We start from the raw sequence: 19,043 nt of genomic DNA, 5'->3' as shown, positions 1-19,043 counted from the left end.
TTAGTGAATTAATGAGTTCTATCTAGGTGAAGGAATCGACCTTTCAGTTTTTCTAGGCTCAAATTACACTAGTAGCAGCTGAACCTCCTGACCTCTAAGGTTCCTTCCATCTATAACATCTTGTAGCTTACTAGGCCTACAGACAGGAAGGTGCTTGGCCACTTTCCCTAAAAAAATTATTTTCCTTTAGGGATTCTTGGTAACAGGGGGAGGTAGGTTAGTCAGCAGTGGACTGGGGAAAATGAGCTAAGAACTCAGGTGTACCCCAGCATTGAAGCACAGCTGCTGTTTTCACAGGTCTTAACATTCCTATACTTCCCCTCCCAGTTCAGCTGAGGGCCTGTCAACTAAAGGCCAGGCCAGTTGGGAATAAAGAATGGTGAGGATCTAGTGGGCCCCATCCCCCTTGTCTCATTCGAGAGACTGCCAGCTGCCTATAGGTAGCCAGCTCCCTGACTTTGCACCGAGTTCCCTTGACAGTTATAGATGATTAATCTGTGAGACCTGAGTTCAAGTTATTGTGTGACCTTGATCAAGTCACTTTTTTTTCTTTAAAACTTCAGTTTTTTCCTCTGTAAAATGAAGATAACAATCTCTTCCCTGCCTCTCTCCCAAGGCTGTTGTGAGGTCAGATGGGATAATGAAAATCATAAAGCACTATATAAGTTTGAGCCATCATCATTACCACCACCACCACCACCACCACACAGCCACCTAAAGCTAGTGGGGGAAATGTTTGAAACAGGGTCTTCATAAAGTCATTATATGCTTCTTACATTTTTAAGCTGAAGTTTAAAGCTTTTAACAATTTAGGTTGTTGGAAATTGCATGGAGCAATCTTTGGACAGGCCACTTTTCCCCTTTGGTTATCTGTTTCTTCTGATGTCAGATGAGGGTGTGAGACTAGATGATCTCTAAGGTCTCTCCTAATCCTAATATTCTAATTCCTCGTATAATTGTCTCCTTTAAATCCTCCTCCTGCTGCTTGGCTCTGCTCTGGGACTTGACTGTCAGCACTCCCTCCCTGGGTCCTTTTTCCCTCCTGTGATCTCAATGCTTCAGGGAAATCATAGAATCATGGATCTTAGAGCTGGCAGGGACCTCAGGAAGCCTTCTGCTCCAGGTTCTTGCCGTGAGGCAAAAAAGCCTGGTCCAGAGGTCAGTAGATCCGGCTTCTAGTCCTGATCCTGACGCCACCTTCTCTGTCACCTTGGACAAGACATATCCCTGTGTCTCTTTTCTCCTCTGTAAAGTGACGCTCTTGGTTGCTATGGTCTCTAAGGCTCCCTCCAGCTCTGACATTCTGCAGTCTCTGATTCTCTGACGTCCCTTCTGCTTTGCCAGAGAACACAGTTTGCCTTCCTGTCTGTGGCAGCCGTTTCTGTTTGTCTGAACTAGGAGTGCACCCCTTAGATGCTGTTTCCAAATAATCGTAACCCCTCTTGTGGACAGTTTACAACGTACCTCCTTCATAACAGCCCTGGGAAGTAGATGGTGAACATGATATAATTCCCATTTTACAGGTGAGGAAACTGAAGCTGAGAAAAGCTAAATGACTTGCCCAAAGTCACCCAGCCAGTAAATTGCAGAGCTAGAATTTGAACACAGGTGTCTTATCCATTGATCTTTAATTGTACTTTGCTTCCTATTAAAAACAGTAATATGAACATCAGTGGGGGAATCATTATTTTTTTGAGTACTTAAACTGTCTCATTTTCCCAGCCATTTCATGTCTATGCATCTTATCTCCCCAACTGAGACTGTGAATTGGTTATGTGTGAAGAATCATATCTTATATTTTTCTGTGGTCTCCCACTGTGCCTAGCACAGGGCCCTGCAACGCAAACCCTAGTTAATGTATTTGATTAACTTTGTTTAACATTTGACTGCCCCTTAGAGAAATGTATGAACTTTGACCTGGGTTAAAAATAAAATACTATGTTTAAACCCCTTGACAAGGCACCTGTTAAAGAGGGGCATGGAACTCTCAAGTCCTTCAAATTTACCATGGCCAAACTTAGTCCAGCAAGTCCCAAAAGAGACTCCTGGGACAGCTGCCTTTGCCCCAAGAAAAGAGAGATAAGTCTCGTTAATCCTTAGCTTTGAAAGACATACATCTGCTCCAACTCCTCTTTCCCTGGGTCAGACTATATCTAGGGTATTGGATACAGTTCTGAGTGTTGCATTTTAGAAGCGATGTTGACAAGCAGGAAGATTCCAGAAGAGGGTAACTGGGGCAGGGTGGAAACTAGACACTGTTCCACATCAACAGAAGGAAATGAGAATGTTTAACTTGGAGAGGAGAAGTAAAGACTACCATGAACACAGCAGTCCTCAAGCATTGGAAAGACCATCTCTGAGGGATTACATCTGTTCTGTGTGACTCCAGTAGGTGACAGATAAGCCAGTTTTAGCTTGACATAAGGGAACACTTGTCAACGTTTAGAGCTTGTCACATAATGGCTTCCTGAACACTGTGAATCTTTAAATGGAACTTGGACGATCATCATTAGCCAAGGATCTGGAATGGAGTCCTGCTAAGATTTAGATTTGGATTAGATCAGTGCTTCTTAAACCTTTTCTACTTGCAAGCCCTTCAGTGCAATCCTGTGAGGTGGAGACCCACAGTTTAAGAAGTGCTAGATTAGATGACTTCTGAGGTTCCTTCAGTGGTTAAGATTACAACATGGACCATCCTACGGGCACTCTTGGCATGGCCAACTCACTACCAAGTTACCTGGAGTCATAAGAATGAAACAACAGCCATGTATTAAGTGCCTACTCTGTAATCTATATTTGGCACTGGACACAGACACACTTCTTGCCTTCAAGAAAATTGCAGTCAAGTTATGGAAGAGCAGCAGGGGATAAATGAGTAGGATCCGCATAGATGGTAGTAACACATCTCACAAAAGTGAGATACTGACAGAATACTCCAGTAAATTTGGAGTAGGGAAAGGTCATTTTCATTTGGGATTAAGGAAAAGATTTCATGGCAAAAGTCTGAGCTGGGCTTTGAAGGAAGAGAAGGGCTCCCACAGGTAGAGATGAGGATCAGGACTGCATTTTAGGCACAGCTGTCAACCTGCACAAATGCACATAGGTGGGAAAGGGCATGATGAGATCAGGGAACAATGAGTATTCCTAGGTTCTGAGAGCTAGAACTGCAAGGAACTTTAGAGCTCATCTAGTCTAGCCCTCTTATTTTATAGATGAGGAAAGTGAAAAATGAAATTGCTCGCCCAAGGTCACACAGTAATTTGTAGAACTGAAATCTGAGCTCTGGGCTAGTGACCCCAAGTTCATTGCCATTTCCACTACACCACATTGTCTGTATTGCAGTTTGGTTGGAACATAAAGTAGATGGAGAAAGGGAGTAATAGGAATTGTATGGAAAGCTTGGAATCAGGTTATAGAGACACAGTTGCCAAGCAAAAAAGTTCATTTTATCCTCTTGGCAGTAGAGGACAGTGTCATGGTCCTCCTACCTGTGCCTTTAACTTACTGGCTTTTTATTTAAAATTTCCAAAGTCATACTAGGTGTTTGACTCTTGATTTTTTTTCTTGGTGGAATGAAGAAGTGGGAAGACCCTATTGTATGGTAGAAAGGGTTAACACAGGCCGTAAGGGACAGGAGGTATCAGATCCTGGAGGTGCTAGCCTGATTTCCCATTAAGTCTATGTCATTCCGTGCAGCATAGCTGCTCCTGGAGGTCAAAAATATCTTTCATTCCAAGAAACACCTTTAGCAAACCTCTCAGTAAGCCCTCTTGAATCCCCTGTACCCAGTTGGTTTCCCTTTGACTTTTCTTCTGTGGTCATGACTCAATCTTACTTTCTGTTTCAAATTTCCATGCTCAACATTATTTGCCTCAGTGATCTTAGGATCTCATAGCCGGAAGAGACCTTGAAGAATATCTAGTCCGACTTACAACTGAACAGGAATCCCCTTTACAACATCTTTGACAAGTAGTTATCCTACCTCTTGTTGAAAATTAAGTAATGGTGAACTCACTGTCTCCTAACGTGGCCCATTCCACTTTTGGACAGATCTGATTCCTAAGAAATTTTTCCTTATAGTGAACCAATCCACTTCTCTGTCCTAATGATCCACAAGCAGCTACTATTTTAATTAGCCCCTGTCTATGCCCCTTCCACTTCAGATACCTTGCTTCTCTGCTTGCTGTCCCTCCAACTCAAGCAAGTTAACTGACCAGAATTCTACAGATGGAGCAATAGGTTCTTTCTTTATGGTGGCTTGATTTTCACTTCCCTGAAAGCTGGCTAGGTAAGACTCATTACAGTAGGTCAGCAAACTAGGAAAGAAGCCTAATCAAGTTGCCAGCATCAAGCCCCTCCCTGACACTGGGAAAATATTGCTAGCCTAACTGTTTTGGAGAGGGGGTAAGTTGTAGCCAACAAGTGCCTCCAGTCTGTGAGTCAGTCTACTTCTAGCCTGCCTGCTGCTTAGACTTTCTTGAGATGTCTCGGTTGCAAGAGATAAAAGGATTTCTGATTGGTGGCTGTGGCTCTAGCCAAGGCCAGTAGATGGTTGTTTGCAAGGTATCTCACCGTGGAATCATGTCATTGGCTAGTCAGACACAGAATACTGAGACCTTTGCCTCTTGGTTTAAGGAGTTTGAAAGTAGAACTATTTAATAGGCTCATGGATTAAAACTTGAAGGGCCATTAGAGGTCATCTCAACCAACTCCTTCATTTGATAGATGAATAAATTGAAGCCCAGATAGGGGAAGTACCTTGTCAAAGTTTAGAAGGTGGTAAAAGAGCCAGGATTAAACATAGGTTCTCTAGCTCCAAATGCAGTATTCTTTCTAGTGTTCCACTTATTATCTGTACCACTGGATTGGAGTACTTCCATCAGGGAGATCAAGGATTGCCTACTATGTGACGGGGTAGTAGAGGATGATACAAATATCAGTAGCTCCCTATGCAGGTCCTGCACCAAGAAGCTTATAATTATGGAGGGGAGGAGTAGAAGGGAACAGACAGCTGACATGAACAAATAACCATAATAGCAGGTGGGCTCTGATACATGCCATAAAAGAAATGTAAACAAAGTGTTATGAGAATTAAGATGAGGAAGAGGCTGATGGGCAGAAGGGGGAGAAGCTTGTCTTGAAGGAGGCATCATTTGATCAGGTCTTGAAGGACAGCTAGGATTTTAAGAAATAAAGATGGTAGAGGAGTGGATGGGGCACTTGAGATGGGATAGTCAACATGATTTTGCATGTAATGGTAAATAAATGTTTTCTGAATAAATCAAACAGGTATTCTGATGGTTGATCTAACTTGTGGCCTTTGGGAGTTGCTAGTACTGTAGCTTTACCTCTTGGGTAGAGTACTCAGAAGCACAGTGCTAAATGGTGTAGCCATAGGCTCAATCCTATGTCCTAGGAGGGACTTGAGCTTTTTCAAATTCTGCTGAAATGAAAGCATTGGAATGCAAATGGAATAGTCCCATAAATAAGGTTATTTTCTTGGGAGCACGAAGTTAGAGGAAGCCTCTGGTTCTACTGCTTAACAGGCTGAGTAACTTTAACAAGTCACTGAGAGCCTCAGGCTCTGGAGCTGGGGATGGAGCAGAAACATGGCTCAGTATGTAGTGTGCTCTTTAGGAAAGAAAATGCAGTGTGTAATTGGGCACCCTTTAGTAATTGGACAGGGCATAGAGTCGGGATTCATCAAATTCAGTCCATACAGTGTCTCTGATAAGGGGGTCGTTCAGCTTTTTACCTAAAGAGCTCCACTAATACGGGGAACTCACCACTTCCCAGGACAACTTTTTGGATACCTCTCATTGTAGGGCAGGTTTTTTTTTTTCATTCTAGCACAAATCTGCCTCTCTTCAACTTAGATCCATTACTCCTGGTTCTGCCTTCTGGGAGCAAGCCTAATCCTGCCCTGCCATATGACAGCTACATGAAGGAGCTGATAAATCGCATCCTCGTTTACATGAGATTCTGACTTGGTGGTTTTATTCCCAGTTTACTCTTTTAGATTCCCTTGAACATTGACAGTCTTTTTCAGTTCAAAGATTCTATGATTTTATTCTATCTCTTAACATCAAAGCATGGGCTTGATATTTAGAGCAAGAAATTAATACTTCTTTGCATAAAAGTGCATTGGGATGAATTGTCCCATGTTCATTTTCAAATCCTTCAGGACAGTTAATTCTTTGGTACCCACCTCTTGTAGTGCTCAGCATAACCTTCCAAGGGTGCTGCCATGCCACAGCAGGGAGCTTACTCTGTAACCAGGAATTTTGCCCTTGAGGGCAAAGCCTGTTCTCTTTCATCTTTTGTGCTTCCGGGGTTCTTTTTAATCATGAACAAAGTTGTGAGGGGACTCGCAGTTCTCATTCACTAGTAGAGAGAGCTAATGTCTCAGAGCCACATTTTCCAGTGAGTCTAGTTAGTTCTCATCAGTAGCTTGTCCCAGCAACTTGACCTGATCAGATCAATCTCTCAGCTCCTTCCTGCCACCCAGAGATGCATAGAACAGTGTGTCCCACATCAGGGATCTCTGTTCTACGAAGGACCCAGAAAACTAGACCCATCTTGCATAGGCTTGTCTGGATACCTTATTAAGACCCTAGATGAGTGGGGGGAAGGTCTCAGCATGAAAGAAGCATCTGGCCACTCTACAAGCAAACAAAGCAGTGCTAAGTTTCACTCCCCTTTGCTGGATTGTGTACTCTCAGAGTGGTGCCAAATTCTGTTTCTGAAGTCATGGGAACAAATGCTTTGTTATTGGTTGGTATTTTCTGGATTTTCCTGCCTGGGGAAGGGGATAGCAGGTGATCAAGGAGATGAGTGGGCTTAACCCTAAATCCGCAATGCAATCAGAGGACTTCCGGAATTATAGAATGGCTAATTAGTTCAATCTGGGGGACGTGTCTAGATAGGTGAATCACAAAAGGAGCACGGGAGGTATTCTGATGTGAAAGAGTCATTCTCATATGGGACCACGAAGGATGCTCTATGGTCCTGGCTTTAAATCAATGATCCTGCGAGGTCCGTGGACTGAGGGCACTTTAGTTAAAGGTTAGATGTGAAGTTTAGATGCCACCCAGCTTGGGACTATAGAGTTTTAAAAATGCTTTCCTTCTAACAATCCTGCCTTGGGGTTTTATTTCTAAATTTATGAATTCTTTTGTGAAAAATCTTAGAAAATACACTCTTGTGGCCTGGAGTATGTGGAAGCAAAAGAGAGAAGGGAAAGAGGGAGTAGATATAGCTGTGATAACAGTGGTAGGAGAAAGACAAGTGATTAGGACTGCAAAGGACTGAAGAAGGTTAGGAAATTTTTTTCCTATTTTTAAACATTTTTATTTTAAGGTTTGAGTTCCAAATTCTGTTTCTTCCTCCCTCCCTCCTCCCTTCTCCCCTCCCTGAAACAGTAATCAATCAGATATAGGTTATACATGCACAATTGTGTAAAACATTTCCATATTAGTCATTTTGTATAAGAAGACTTGAATAAAAGAAAAAATGAAAGAAAGAAGATGAAAAATAGCATGCTTCAGTCTGTATTCAATTGATATAAATTCTTTCTCTGGAGGTGGATTATATGCTTCATTATTAGTCCTTTGGGATTGTCTTGGATCATTGTATTTCTGAGAATAGTCTTCTTAAGTCTTCTGTTCTTCATTGAACAGTATTGCTGTTCCTGTATACAATATTCTCCTGGTTCTGTTCACTTCACCGTGCATCAGTTCATGTAAGTCTTTCCAGGTTTTTCTGAAATCCTACTTGTCTTTTCTTATAGCACAATCATATTCCGTTACAATCATGTACCACAGCTTGTTAGCCATTCCCCAGTTGATGGGCATCCCTTTGATTTCCAATTCTTATCCATCACAAAAAGAGCTGCTATAAATATTTTTGTACAAATAGGTCCTTTTCTCTTTTTTTGGATGTTTTTGGGATGTAGACCTAGCAGTGGTATTGCTAGAGCAAAGGATATGCACAGTTTTATAGCCCTTTGGGCATAGTTCCAAATTGTTCCTCAGAATGGTTGAATCAGTTTACAACTCCACCAGCAGTGCATTAGTGTCCCAGTTATTAGTGTCCCATCCCCTCCGGCATTTTCCTTTATTGTCCTGTTAACCACTCTGATAGGTGTGAGGTGGTACCATGGAGTTGTCTTAATTTGCATTTCTCTGATCAGTAGTGTTTTAGAGAAGGTCAGGAAATTTGATCCTTTAGAAATCAGTGATGTTTCAAAAATTGTTAATGGTGACAACCCTGGGGCCAAAGGCAAAAGCCTCCTCAACCAGTTTCAAGAAAGAGTTGGTGTTCTGGGAAACTCAGCAACATCAGCAGGGCCCACTGCTGGATGTTCTACAGCCCGTGAAACTAGCATTTACCCCTCAACTCCTATGTGGAAACATCTCTGGCTAGGCTCTGGCATTGCTTGTAAACTATGTATGCCAAACTTTGATGCTTGTTACATGGCCTCACTTCTCCTTCAGCCTCAAACTTCGTGACTTTTTTTAGTTTTTAGTCTATCATGAACTATTTTATTCATTACTCCCTACGTCAGGAGTTCTTAACCTTCTTTGTGTCATGGATCCCCTTGGCAGTCAGTTGAAACCTGACCCTTTTCAGAATCATGCTTTTAAATGCAGAAAGTAAAATACATAGGATGATAAAGGAAACCAAAGGGTTAGTGAAAATAAAGATGTAGTTTTTTCTTATCTTATCTTAGCAACCCCAGGTTAAGAAGCCCATGCTCTAGATATTCCAGATGGCCTACCTTGGACCCCTGCCATAGCACCAACTCCCATTTCTTACTCTTCCAGTTCCAGTGGAGCACAGTCCCCAACCACCTAAGTGAAAGCCCCTCATGGTATAGCATAGTGTTGGACTTAAAGCCGGGAAGACCTAGACTCAAATTCTGCCTCAGATGCTTACTAGCTCTGTGGCCCTTGGCACTTTTTTTAACCTTTCTGAACCTTAATTCCTCATCTGTAAAGTGAAGAGGTTGTATTAGGCAGCCTCTGAGGTAACACACTTCCTGCCATGTTCCTCTTATTCTCCTTCAAACTTCTGGCCCTTGTGGAGACCTGGCTCCCCTTATGATATCGTGTACTGTACAATAATATCATGGACTTCTTTTATGCTGCCTCGCAGTGATCCTGGAAGAAGAGTAGGATTACTCTTGCCCCCCATTACCATTTCCACAACCTCTGCTTTGCTGCCATCACTCAGCAGCCACTCCTCCTTTGAGGTTCACTGCATCCAGATATATCACACCTATCCTGTCCTTGTGGCAGTTATCTTCTGACCCCCATTCTTCTTCCTTTATTAAGGAATTCACAGTCTTCCTCTCACACTCAACCCCTGTCATTATGATAGAGGGCTCCAAAATATTAATGTTCTCTCAAATTAATGGGTAAAAATCAAAAGCATTTACTCTGTACCACGCACTGTACTGGACACTGGTCAGACACCCTAAAATAGCCACTTTACCCTCAATGTAATGTCAGTAAGGAGGGGTTAAGCCTAATCACAACATAGGTGTTAACAGAATTAGTGAGGCAGGGCAATTGACCTGTAGGACAGGAAGGCAGCATGCTGCTGCTCCTTTTCTGAAACTGCCTATAGACAGGTAAAAGTAGAGAGATCCAGGGCTTCTGGACTGACTGGTGTTTAGTCTGACCCATTATGTCATGGAGGTCAACTTGTGAGTCTGTTGGAACAGGGGAAACCTGAGTGCCCAGGTGAGACCTCTGCAAAGCAGAATAGAATTTTGCATCATTGACAACACCTTCTATTAACCATTATTAAGCATCTGCTTAAGGAAGAGCACTATGCTAGGCAGAAAAGTACACAGTTTGGATAAGACATGGCCTCTGTCCTCATGGAATTTACAGTCTAATAGGGTCTTTCTTCTCTGTCTCCTCAGATAAGCCAGGGTCAGAGATCAGTATGTAACATGGTAATTTTGGTTTTCTTCACATACCTTTTGGCCAATTCTTAACTTTTGAAGGACATGAAATAGAGTCTGTGAGGAACACCTCAGCCAGGCTGTTGGTTCTGGATTGTTCACCTGAAAAAAAAATCTCATTACCTCAACATTGGGATCTGCCACAAAATTGGTAGTGACCTAGATCTCTGTTCACCCTAAGAAATTAATTTCTCTGGTTCACCTCTTCCTCCTCAGGATCCTGCCATATCCTGCTATGGAAAGGGACAGCATGCTGGGCATAAGAATGAATACTAAAAATAGAAGAGAGGTAGTTCTCTTGGGGAAAACAGGTGAGGGTCCCATTTAAATGTAAACCAAAGAGCCGCAATGGAATTAGTACCAGGTTTTCTTCAGACTGCTAATATCCAAAGGATTAAGATAGAAATGGGAATCTGTCTTTTTGTTGAGCTGGAATTCAGGCCTTAGTATTCAATCAGGAGTCCAGGTGGCTATAGGGAGTGTTGCGAGCTGAGCATTTGTCTGTCTTGGACTTCCTCCTCAGATCTTCAACCTTTTATGGTGATTGCATACATTCCTCACCCCTGCCCTGTATTGTCACTGGGGCTTCAGACGCTCCCAGCATCCCTGATGGGGCTATCTGGATTATAACCTTGTAGGTGGTTCTCATACTTGCTTGGACTAGGGGAAATGGAAGTCAAGTGTACTTGAAAACAAAGTCCCAAAGACCAGTATGGAAGATTCTTGCTCACCTGAGATGTGTTTGCCTCCCTCCTTAGATCTCCTCTTTTAATCCTGTCTCTCTCTCTCACTCCAGGATGTATTAAGGTAATTGCTTCATTAATGCATTAAAGATTAGAGATGTAACCTCAGTGTCCCTAATATCACTGTAGTACACAATTTACATCTATAGATGTGCTTAAACTAGTAGGTAGAAGAGTAACCAATAGACAGGATTTTGAACCCTTGTCCAGTTGGTCTTTGGTGGTAGCTACCATGCCCTGTCTTTTACCTTCCCCTTCTCTATAATAATAAGTAGTAGGAAGGGGATGCTTCCCGGTAAATAGGCACTAAATACATCTCACAAATTTGGATTCTTAATATAGTTATGCATATAGACCTTAATTTTTAAGCAACTTCTTTTGTTTTTAGATAATTTTTTTTAAAAACTCCACCATTTATTTTCTCTCCCTTCCACCTTCCCCCTCCATAAAAAAAAAAGAAAAAGAAAACTCTTGTTTATATATAAATATACATAGTCAAGCAAAGCAAATTTCCCCAATGGCAATGCCCAAAAATCTATATCTCATTTTGTATCATCATCTCTATCAAGGGATGACTAGTGTGCATCATCCTCAGTCCTCAGTGTTCCTATTCAATAGTCCTATCTCCTTGGCCCTACCACTGTCTGGACTTTAGTCTGCCAGGACCTTCAATACTTGCTTAATTCTTCCAGCCTTACCTGATTCCTTGAACTTGACAAGCTGTTTTCTTCACTGGACATCTTGGGTTTATGACTCACTGTACACTGTGACCTCAGAGACATACCCAGATCCCTGGCCCTTGTTTTGCCTACCCAGCCCTGCACTATATCCTCCAAAAACTCTAGTTAGAATCTTAAGGCAATTTAGTGTTGGATTGTAGTATATTTAAGTAGGCAGAATATGGAGGATTAACTGATAACTAAGTAAACAGACTAGATGAAACTAGATGGACAAAATCTAACTAGGTGAGTGAAGTAAATAAAATTATTTCAGTGAAATAGACCTTGCAAGGTGAAAGAACTAGTTATAGCAAAATGTACTATCCATGAAGGTAAGGAAACTGAAACTTGCTAGATGAGTAGGCTGGATTTAGGTAGATGAAGAAACTGGTCTGTGGGGAAGATGAGATGGGATCTAGCCAAGATAAACAAAATAGATCTTTCCAAGTAAAAAGACTAAGTCTCTATAGGTAAGGGGATAGAACCTAGCAAGATGAAGGAACTACATGGTTCCAGGTGAGCTGACTAGATTTAATTGTAAATGGATTGGAACTAGCTAAGTGTGTGTGGGGGGAGGGGGAAAGACAGAGGTGCTAGGTCTACCTTAGCAAAGGAATAAAATGCTGGGAAGTGATGAGACTCTATCTGGTGATGTGAGCAGGATACATATATTCAGGTGACTTAATAGATTCATAGGCTTAGAGTTAGGAGGGACTTGGGAGACATCTGATCCAACCTTTTCCTTTCCCAGATAAGGAAGCTGAACTCAAGCAGAGTTTCAACAGTTTGCCCAAGATCATCCAGATTACTTGCTCTCTCTGTACTATTAACTAGCTAACTTAAGAATCAAACTTGATCTTCTGATTGCAAACCCAGCGCTTTTTCCACTCCCCCATGTTACAAGGGGAGGAGATTGGCCTAGTAAGGTGAAGAGACTAGAGTTGATGAAATAGGCACATGTGTTCTTGGAAGATAAGTACACTGAGGGAGATGAATGGGCTGGATTTAGAGAGGTAGGAAACAGAAGTACTGAGGTGAAAGGACTAGATCTTTATATACAGGTAGACTAGATCTAGTTTGGGAGCAGCTAGGTGGCCAATCTCTCCAGTATCTTTGGGAAGAAAACCCCGTACAGTGTCACAGAGAGTTGGATGTGATTGAAACAACTGAACACAGACCTAGTTTATATAAATGTACTAAATCTTGCTACAGAGAGGAGCAGATCTGGTGACATAAGAGAATTCTTCAGTAGGTATACCTTATAGAAAAGGTCTCTGTGATGACAGATATCATGGATTCATTACTTTTTCAGGTCTTAGTATGTCATCTAAAAGCATTTTGAAGGGAGAACAGTCTGGAAAGAGGAGTCTTTCCCAGTCATTAGTTTCAGTGCTACTATTTGGGCATCATTTATGAAGTATTCTTGTAATCTGAAAAAGGCCATGCACCTCCAGAGGGAGCCCAATTTATTCAGAGAGTGATTGATTGTGGTAGAAGGAATTCTTGTTCAAGTTGAATTAGACTAGATGACCTGAGGTGCCTTACAACCCTGAGATTCTGTTATTGATTGGCATATAGTGGAAAGAGCCCCAAACTAGGAGTCAGGGGACCAGGGTCCTACACTGTATGAATGCTAGCTATTATTGTTACTCCCACTAACTCTACCAATAATCAGATGTGTGACCCTGGGCAGATCGTATTTCCTTCTCTGGGCCTCAGGTCCTCTATCTGTAAAATGAAGGGTTTGGACTGAATGGTCTTTGTAAGGTCTCTTTCTAATTTGCTCTAATACATGTTCAGATGCCTGGATCTGCTACATGTTGCTGCCTTCAACATATCTACCTTTCAATCCATTCTAGCTCAATAAATACGTGTTAAGTGCCTACTCTGTACAGGCTCTATGATCAGGAGATAGGACATGATCCCAGAGCTCAGGAAACTCATTGTATAATTGGGAAACAGTGGGTTCAGTGTAAATAGTACTGACCTTAAAGGCAGGAGGCTTGAGATTCAATCTTGATTCAGATACTAGTTATATGACCCTGGACAAGTCACTTTCTCTCTCTTATTCTCAGTTTTCTCATCTGTAGAATGGGGATAATAATAATTGAACTACCCACCTCATGGAGTTGTGGTGAGGAAAATACTTTGTAAACCTTAAAACCCTCTAAGTATGAGAGCGTTGTTATTATTGTGAATGACGTACACAAGTAACTTTAGTACAGAACAGGACATAGGAGCACAAAAGAGGTGTAAACAAAGTGGGCCAAGTAATTTCTAGTTGGTTGGATGGCTAAGAGTCAAAGATCAAAGGAAGGGGATTCCTAGAGGGAGGAGCATTAGAGTTAGGTCATAAAGGAGAGGGAGGATTTCAGCGGGGGTTAATGAGGAGGATGTTCAAGGTGTGGAGAAGAGCAAATGACATGGGTCATAGTTCAAGGTATATTTAGATAGCAAATCACCCATCTTAGTTGGGGCTTAGATTAGTGATAGATAATGATTCTAAAGAATAAACCAGAGCCATGTACTTGCTTCCTTCTTAGCTAAATGCACCAGCCCACCCCATAATGGTAAGTTTTGTCCCAGTGTTCCAGCCTTTTCTTTGTTGTATTAGGAAACTCCTAGTCCTAGGGAATTCTGATAGAACTCTCAGTTGACAAGATGCTTTTGACAGAGGGTGGAGGTAGGGGGGTAGGTATTTAAACTCTCCGGCTGGGGATGCTGTATGATTTGTGATGGCTTCTGCCTAATGCCTCTCTTGTGTCTCCACTTAAGCCACGCTGCTGATGAAACAGGCCTGGCCCCAGACCTCATCGTCCTGTGCCACTGAAGGTACCTTCCACCTCCCGGTGGACACTGGGACCGAGAACCGAACTTACCAAGCTTCGTCGGCGGCTTTCAGTAAATACTGCTTTCCTTCTCCTTGATTTTCCTCCTCTGGAGAGGACCAACCATGTGGGCTTGTCAGGGGGAAGGGGAAGGAAATGGTTTGTAAATATTCAAGTACTTGATCCTAACAGGAGGGCTTCTTTGTTTGAGAAGACTGTCCTCTTGTCTTCAGTCAATTTGAAAGTTCTGGATGAGATGCATGGGGAAGGATGATAGAGGAAGGACCTACTTAGCCATATAGATAGTCAGATTGACCAAGACAGTTATTCCAGAACACCCTCAGTCTGGCTTTTAAGTAAACTTTATTATCACTATCTAATTATTTGTTATTAATTATGCTTGTGAACATCAAAGATCTCCTTGGTGTGGGTGTTTCCTGTAGTGGTAGAGATTGCAGCCCTTCTATACTTTAGTAAATAATGCTTAAGAATTTCTAAGAGCCATCCTCTGCTGGCCTTCTGGTGATGAGTTTCTCCAAACTTTCCAGGTCTGGTGCTTAGATGATGAACATACTGGGCCTATACTAGAAGTCTTTTCGGTATTGGTGCAGGACCTTCCTGACCTTATGCTCTGCTGGTATAGCCTTGAGAACCCAGGATCAATGCTTTACAGAAAGGAGGCCTTGGAGAACTAGAGTGACTTGTAGTACTTAGATTGGTACTTCAAGAATTAGTTTTTTTCATCTGTATATTTCCTCCACTAATGCAAATCCCAGCCAACCACTCTCTACGTTTTGTTGTTGTCAAATTGTTTCAGTTATGTCTTGGTCTTTGTGACCTCATTTGGAGCTTTCTTGGCAAAGATTCTGGAGTGGTTTGCCATTTCCTTCTCCAGCTCATTTTATAGATGAGGAAACTGAGGCAAACAGTTAAGTGACTTGCGCAGGTCACACAACTAGTACGTGTCTGAGGCCAGATTTGAACTCAGGAACATGAGTCTTCCTGACTTCAGACCTGGTGCTCTATCCACCATGCCATCTACCAGCCTTCTCTCTACTTCAGAACATGGGTATTCATGTGTTAGTGTGGCTGAAACAATTCATTCCAGGTGACCATCCCGTGATGATAAGTCTCTTCACCTTTTGCTGGCTCATCCTTAGACAACAGATGTAAAGTCTGTTTCTGGGTCCATAGGACCTACTGGAACTTGAACTAAGCTGGCACAGTTTTCTAAAACCTAGGAGTTGCCTCTATACCATGAAGAGGTATAAGAGGAGTTCTTTAATGAAAGAATAACAACAGTAACAGCTCTTATTTCTGTAGAGCTTGACAGTTACAGAATTATTTCACACTCATTATCTCCATTGATCCTCATAGCATCTGTGTGACATGGGTACGACAAGTATTAGAAGAAGCATGACAGAATAGACTGCTAAACTTGGAGTCAGGGTGACCTGGGTTCAAATCCTGCTTCTGACACCTGGTGCTACCTCTGTGAATGTAAGTCACAACATCTATTGACTTAGTTTCCTCATCTGTAAGGATAATAACATGGATAGTCTCTACATCACAGGGTTGTTATGAGAGCAGATTAAGAGAAACCATTAATCTAATCTGATGAGCATTTATCAAGCATCTGTTGTGTACAAAGCATTGTGTGAGACTCTGAGAGTTCAAAAACAAAATGAAAAACAGTCCCTGCTTTTTAAGGAGCTTATAAAGCACTTTGTAAGCTTTAACATGACATTTACGTGTAGGTTATTATTATTATCATCCCCATTTTATAGGTGAAGAAACTAAAGCTTTAAAAGGTGAAGGGATTTACCCAGTGTCACACAATGTCTGACTATGGTACTTTATGTCACAAAAATGATGTGAATATTTATGTTGAGAAGAGCTGACCACCAAGAAATGGTGATTTGAGACCTTTCATTTCCATATTCCTAAACTTTGAATCAAGCTGTCCTGATCCTTCTTAGATGCTGTAATTTAAGGACCATTTGACTAAGATAAAAAATTGTGAGGTGAAACCACGTGCCAACTGGGAATGGAAACAGTGGAGATAACTTGTTGAAGTGGCAAAATGTGCCTTTTCCATGGGCTGGTTTCTCTTGCCCCAGACTTCCTCAGTACACTTATATACCCATATCTGTGTGTAACAGCATACATAGAAGAAGTGGCTGGATTTACCTGTCTGAGAAAGGTCATCTTCAGAGCTGGCCCCTCCCCTATTAATGGGAAAAGCACTGGCTTCCTCTGGAGATCTAGGCCTTGTAAAAGAGTGATAATACTTATACTGTATGCCTCACAGAGTTGTTATAGAAAGGGTGCCTTGTAAACCTTGACCACTCTATACATGGGAGCAGTTGCTGTTATTATTCCCACGATGCAGTCATTGCTTAGACGTATCTGACCTCTTTGGGAGCAATTTCCAAGAGCCAGAGAATGTGCCCTGCAGGGCAACTAGATGATTGGCATAGCTGGATCTGGGTGCACAAATTGGGCCAAGTTCTCCAGAATCCAACTGTGCAGTAACAATAATCCTGTTCCTTTACTGTCAGAAATTTAGCAGATAGGTGCCATTGTTTGTTTTTCTTTTTTCAATATATTTTATTTTGTTAAATATTTCTCAGTTACATGTTAAAAAAAATTAACATTTATTTTTGAAAATTTTGAATTCCAAATTTTCTCCCTCCCTCCTCCTCTCCCCTCCTTGTGAAGGCAAAGAATTTGATATCAGTTATACATATGAAGTCATGCAAAACATTTTCATATTGGCCACATTGCAAAAGAGAATAGACCCTCCCCAAACCCCAAGAAAAAGAAAGCAAGTGAAAAAAATGCTTCAGTCTGCATTCAGAGTTCATCAGTTCTCTCTCTGGAGGTGGCTAGCATTTTTCATCTTGGGTCCTTTGGAATTGTCTTGGTTAGATGGGTGCCGTTGTAATGGGTCAGCATCAGACATCTGAGTGACTATTTAAAAATCACTAGATTAATTTTATTTATGGCTGACAAATCAGATCTATTGCCTGGTTCTGTTGAGTGGATAGCCAAGGCTTCCAGAGGCTGATGAATCTATTCCCCAAAGAGAGGTGGCTAGACAGAAAGTTTAAACTGGAGGTTCTATGCAACAGTCTGACCAAAATTTTATTGTAAGTTTCATTTCCGCCCCCCTGATTCATTTAAGAAACAATTTCAATATGATAGCTATTAATTTGAGGAACTAAATTTATCTTATTGGGTATGGAGCTGAGTCTGTGTGACTTTAGTTAACTGGAAGATGGTGTGGTACAGTGGGCAATTTCTTTGTGGCCTTTTTTTCTTTTTTGCCAGGCAGTTGGAGTTAAATGACTTGCCTAGAGTTACACAGCTAGTGAATATCATGTGTCTGAGGCCAGATTTGAACTCAGGTCCTCCTGAACTCCAAGGCTGGTGCTCCATCCACTGCACCACCTAGCTGCCCCTTGGGTGATTTCTTAAGGCCCCTTCTAACAGTAACATTTTATAAATCTGTGGATTCTGAACTAAAAAATTTTTTTCAAACCACAGGTCTTCAAAACCTGACCCAGAAGAAAGCCCATGCAATAAAACAATACTCTTCATTCATAGAGGAAACCCTTGGTTTTATACTTCATGCAAATAAACTTGGCTATTTGGTCTTCCATATCATAGAAGATTAGAAGGGGAAAGAATAGGGAGTGTTTTAGGAAGGTATAGTGATAATAGGGGATATGGTGATCCAACAAGAAAGAAGACAGGAAAAATTATTTTAAAGAACACAGACACTCCCAAAACCCAGCAGACTGGAGCCATACATTGTAGGGGGGAAGACCCCCCCCATGTCAGAATGCTCTGTGAATGTGAGTTATTATTGTTAATATCATTATTATTAATTATCCATAATTTAAGGATGTGATTTCATCATTGTACACACTCCCTCCCCTGCTATACTACAGTCCCTCTATTCCTTAGGCCATGGTATCATTGATTGAGAAGTAGAAGGGATTTTAGAGATCATCTTACCCAACCCCATCACTTTACAGTTGAAGAAACTGAGGTTTAGGGAGGTTAAGTGACTTACTCTTGGTCACACAGATAGTAATTGGTAGAGCCAAGATTTGAATCTTGAGCTCTGACTCCAAATCCATCAGTCTTTCCACTGGTCTACATTCTGAATTTGGTGTCTGAAGGCCTGGGTTTGAATCCTGCGTGTGCCATGTGTCAGCGAGGCTGTTCCTCACTATCCAGTCATAGTTTTGTTTTCTCTTGTTATATAAACTTTGAGTGACCTCCATGTTATGATGGGCCATCAGAGGGATCGATGAGAAGACATCATCATCGTTTTTATTGTTGTCATTGTTAATAACAGCACTACAGACTCTTTAAGAAAAGAGGGTTTTTTAAACTACTCTTTTCAGCTAATCTGGCTGATTCATTTGCTGGGCTCGTGTCCCCAAGTTCTTTCTCCTTGCTCCCTGTACGTCCCTCCCTTAGCTTCCATCTCAGCAAAGGGACAGCCCTGGCCATTTGAGTATAGCACCCTATATTCCTGCCCAGTGTAGTCATGAATGCTGCAGTGGTGATCCTGACCCATCAGGAAAGGTTACAATGTACTTTTTTTTTTTACTATTTAAGAAGGCAAAGAAAAACATGTAAAATCCATTTTAGAAATATTTTCACCCCACAGGTTTTTTTTTAAGGCAATTGGGGTTAAGTGACTTGCCTAGGGTCACACAGCTATAAGTGTCAAGTGTTTGGTTTGAGGCCGAATTTGAACTCA

General features: G+C 41.7%; 1 protein-coding gene across 6 annotated transcripts in view; it reads left to right on the top strand.

Annotated features, from left to right (window-relative positions):
• The window catches only part of FAM168A (family with sequence similarity 168 member A), a 200,096-nt gene that overhangs the window by 156,099 nt on the left and 24,954 nt on the right, over positions 1-19,043 (top strand). For 4 of the 6 annotated variants that reach the window (XM_078156903.1, XM_020989604.2, XM_020989606.2 and 1 more), the window contains one exon: positions 14,211-14,336. The exons of the other annotated variants lie outside the window; for them this stretch is intronic. In XM_078156903.1, coding sequence (XP_078013029.1) covers positions 14,211-14,336 — 126 coding nt within the window. The remainder of the gene's footprint in view (positions 1-14,210; positions 14,337-19,043) is intronic. 6 annotated transcript variants of the gene reach the window in all.

Source organism: Phascolarctos cinereus, unplaced genomic scaffold, assembly GCF_003287225.1.
Source record: "Phascolarctos cinereus isolate Bilbo 61053 unplaced genomic scaffold, phaCin_HiC Scaffold_726;HRSCAF=1367, whole genome shotgun sequence".
In the NCBI taxonomy this organism is placed as follows: Eukaryota; Metazoa; Chordata; class Mammalia; order Diprotodontia; family Phascolarctidae; genus Phascolarctos; species Phascolarctos cinereus.
Note: the sequence above shows the minus strand (reverse complement) of the source record. Positions and strands in the feature narration are given on the sequence as shown.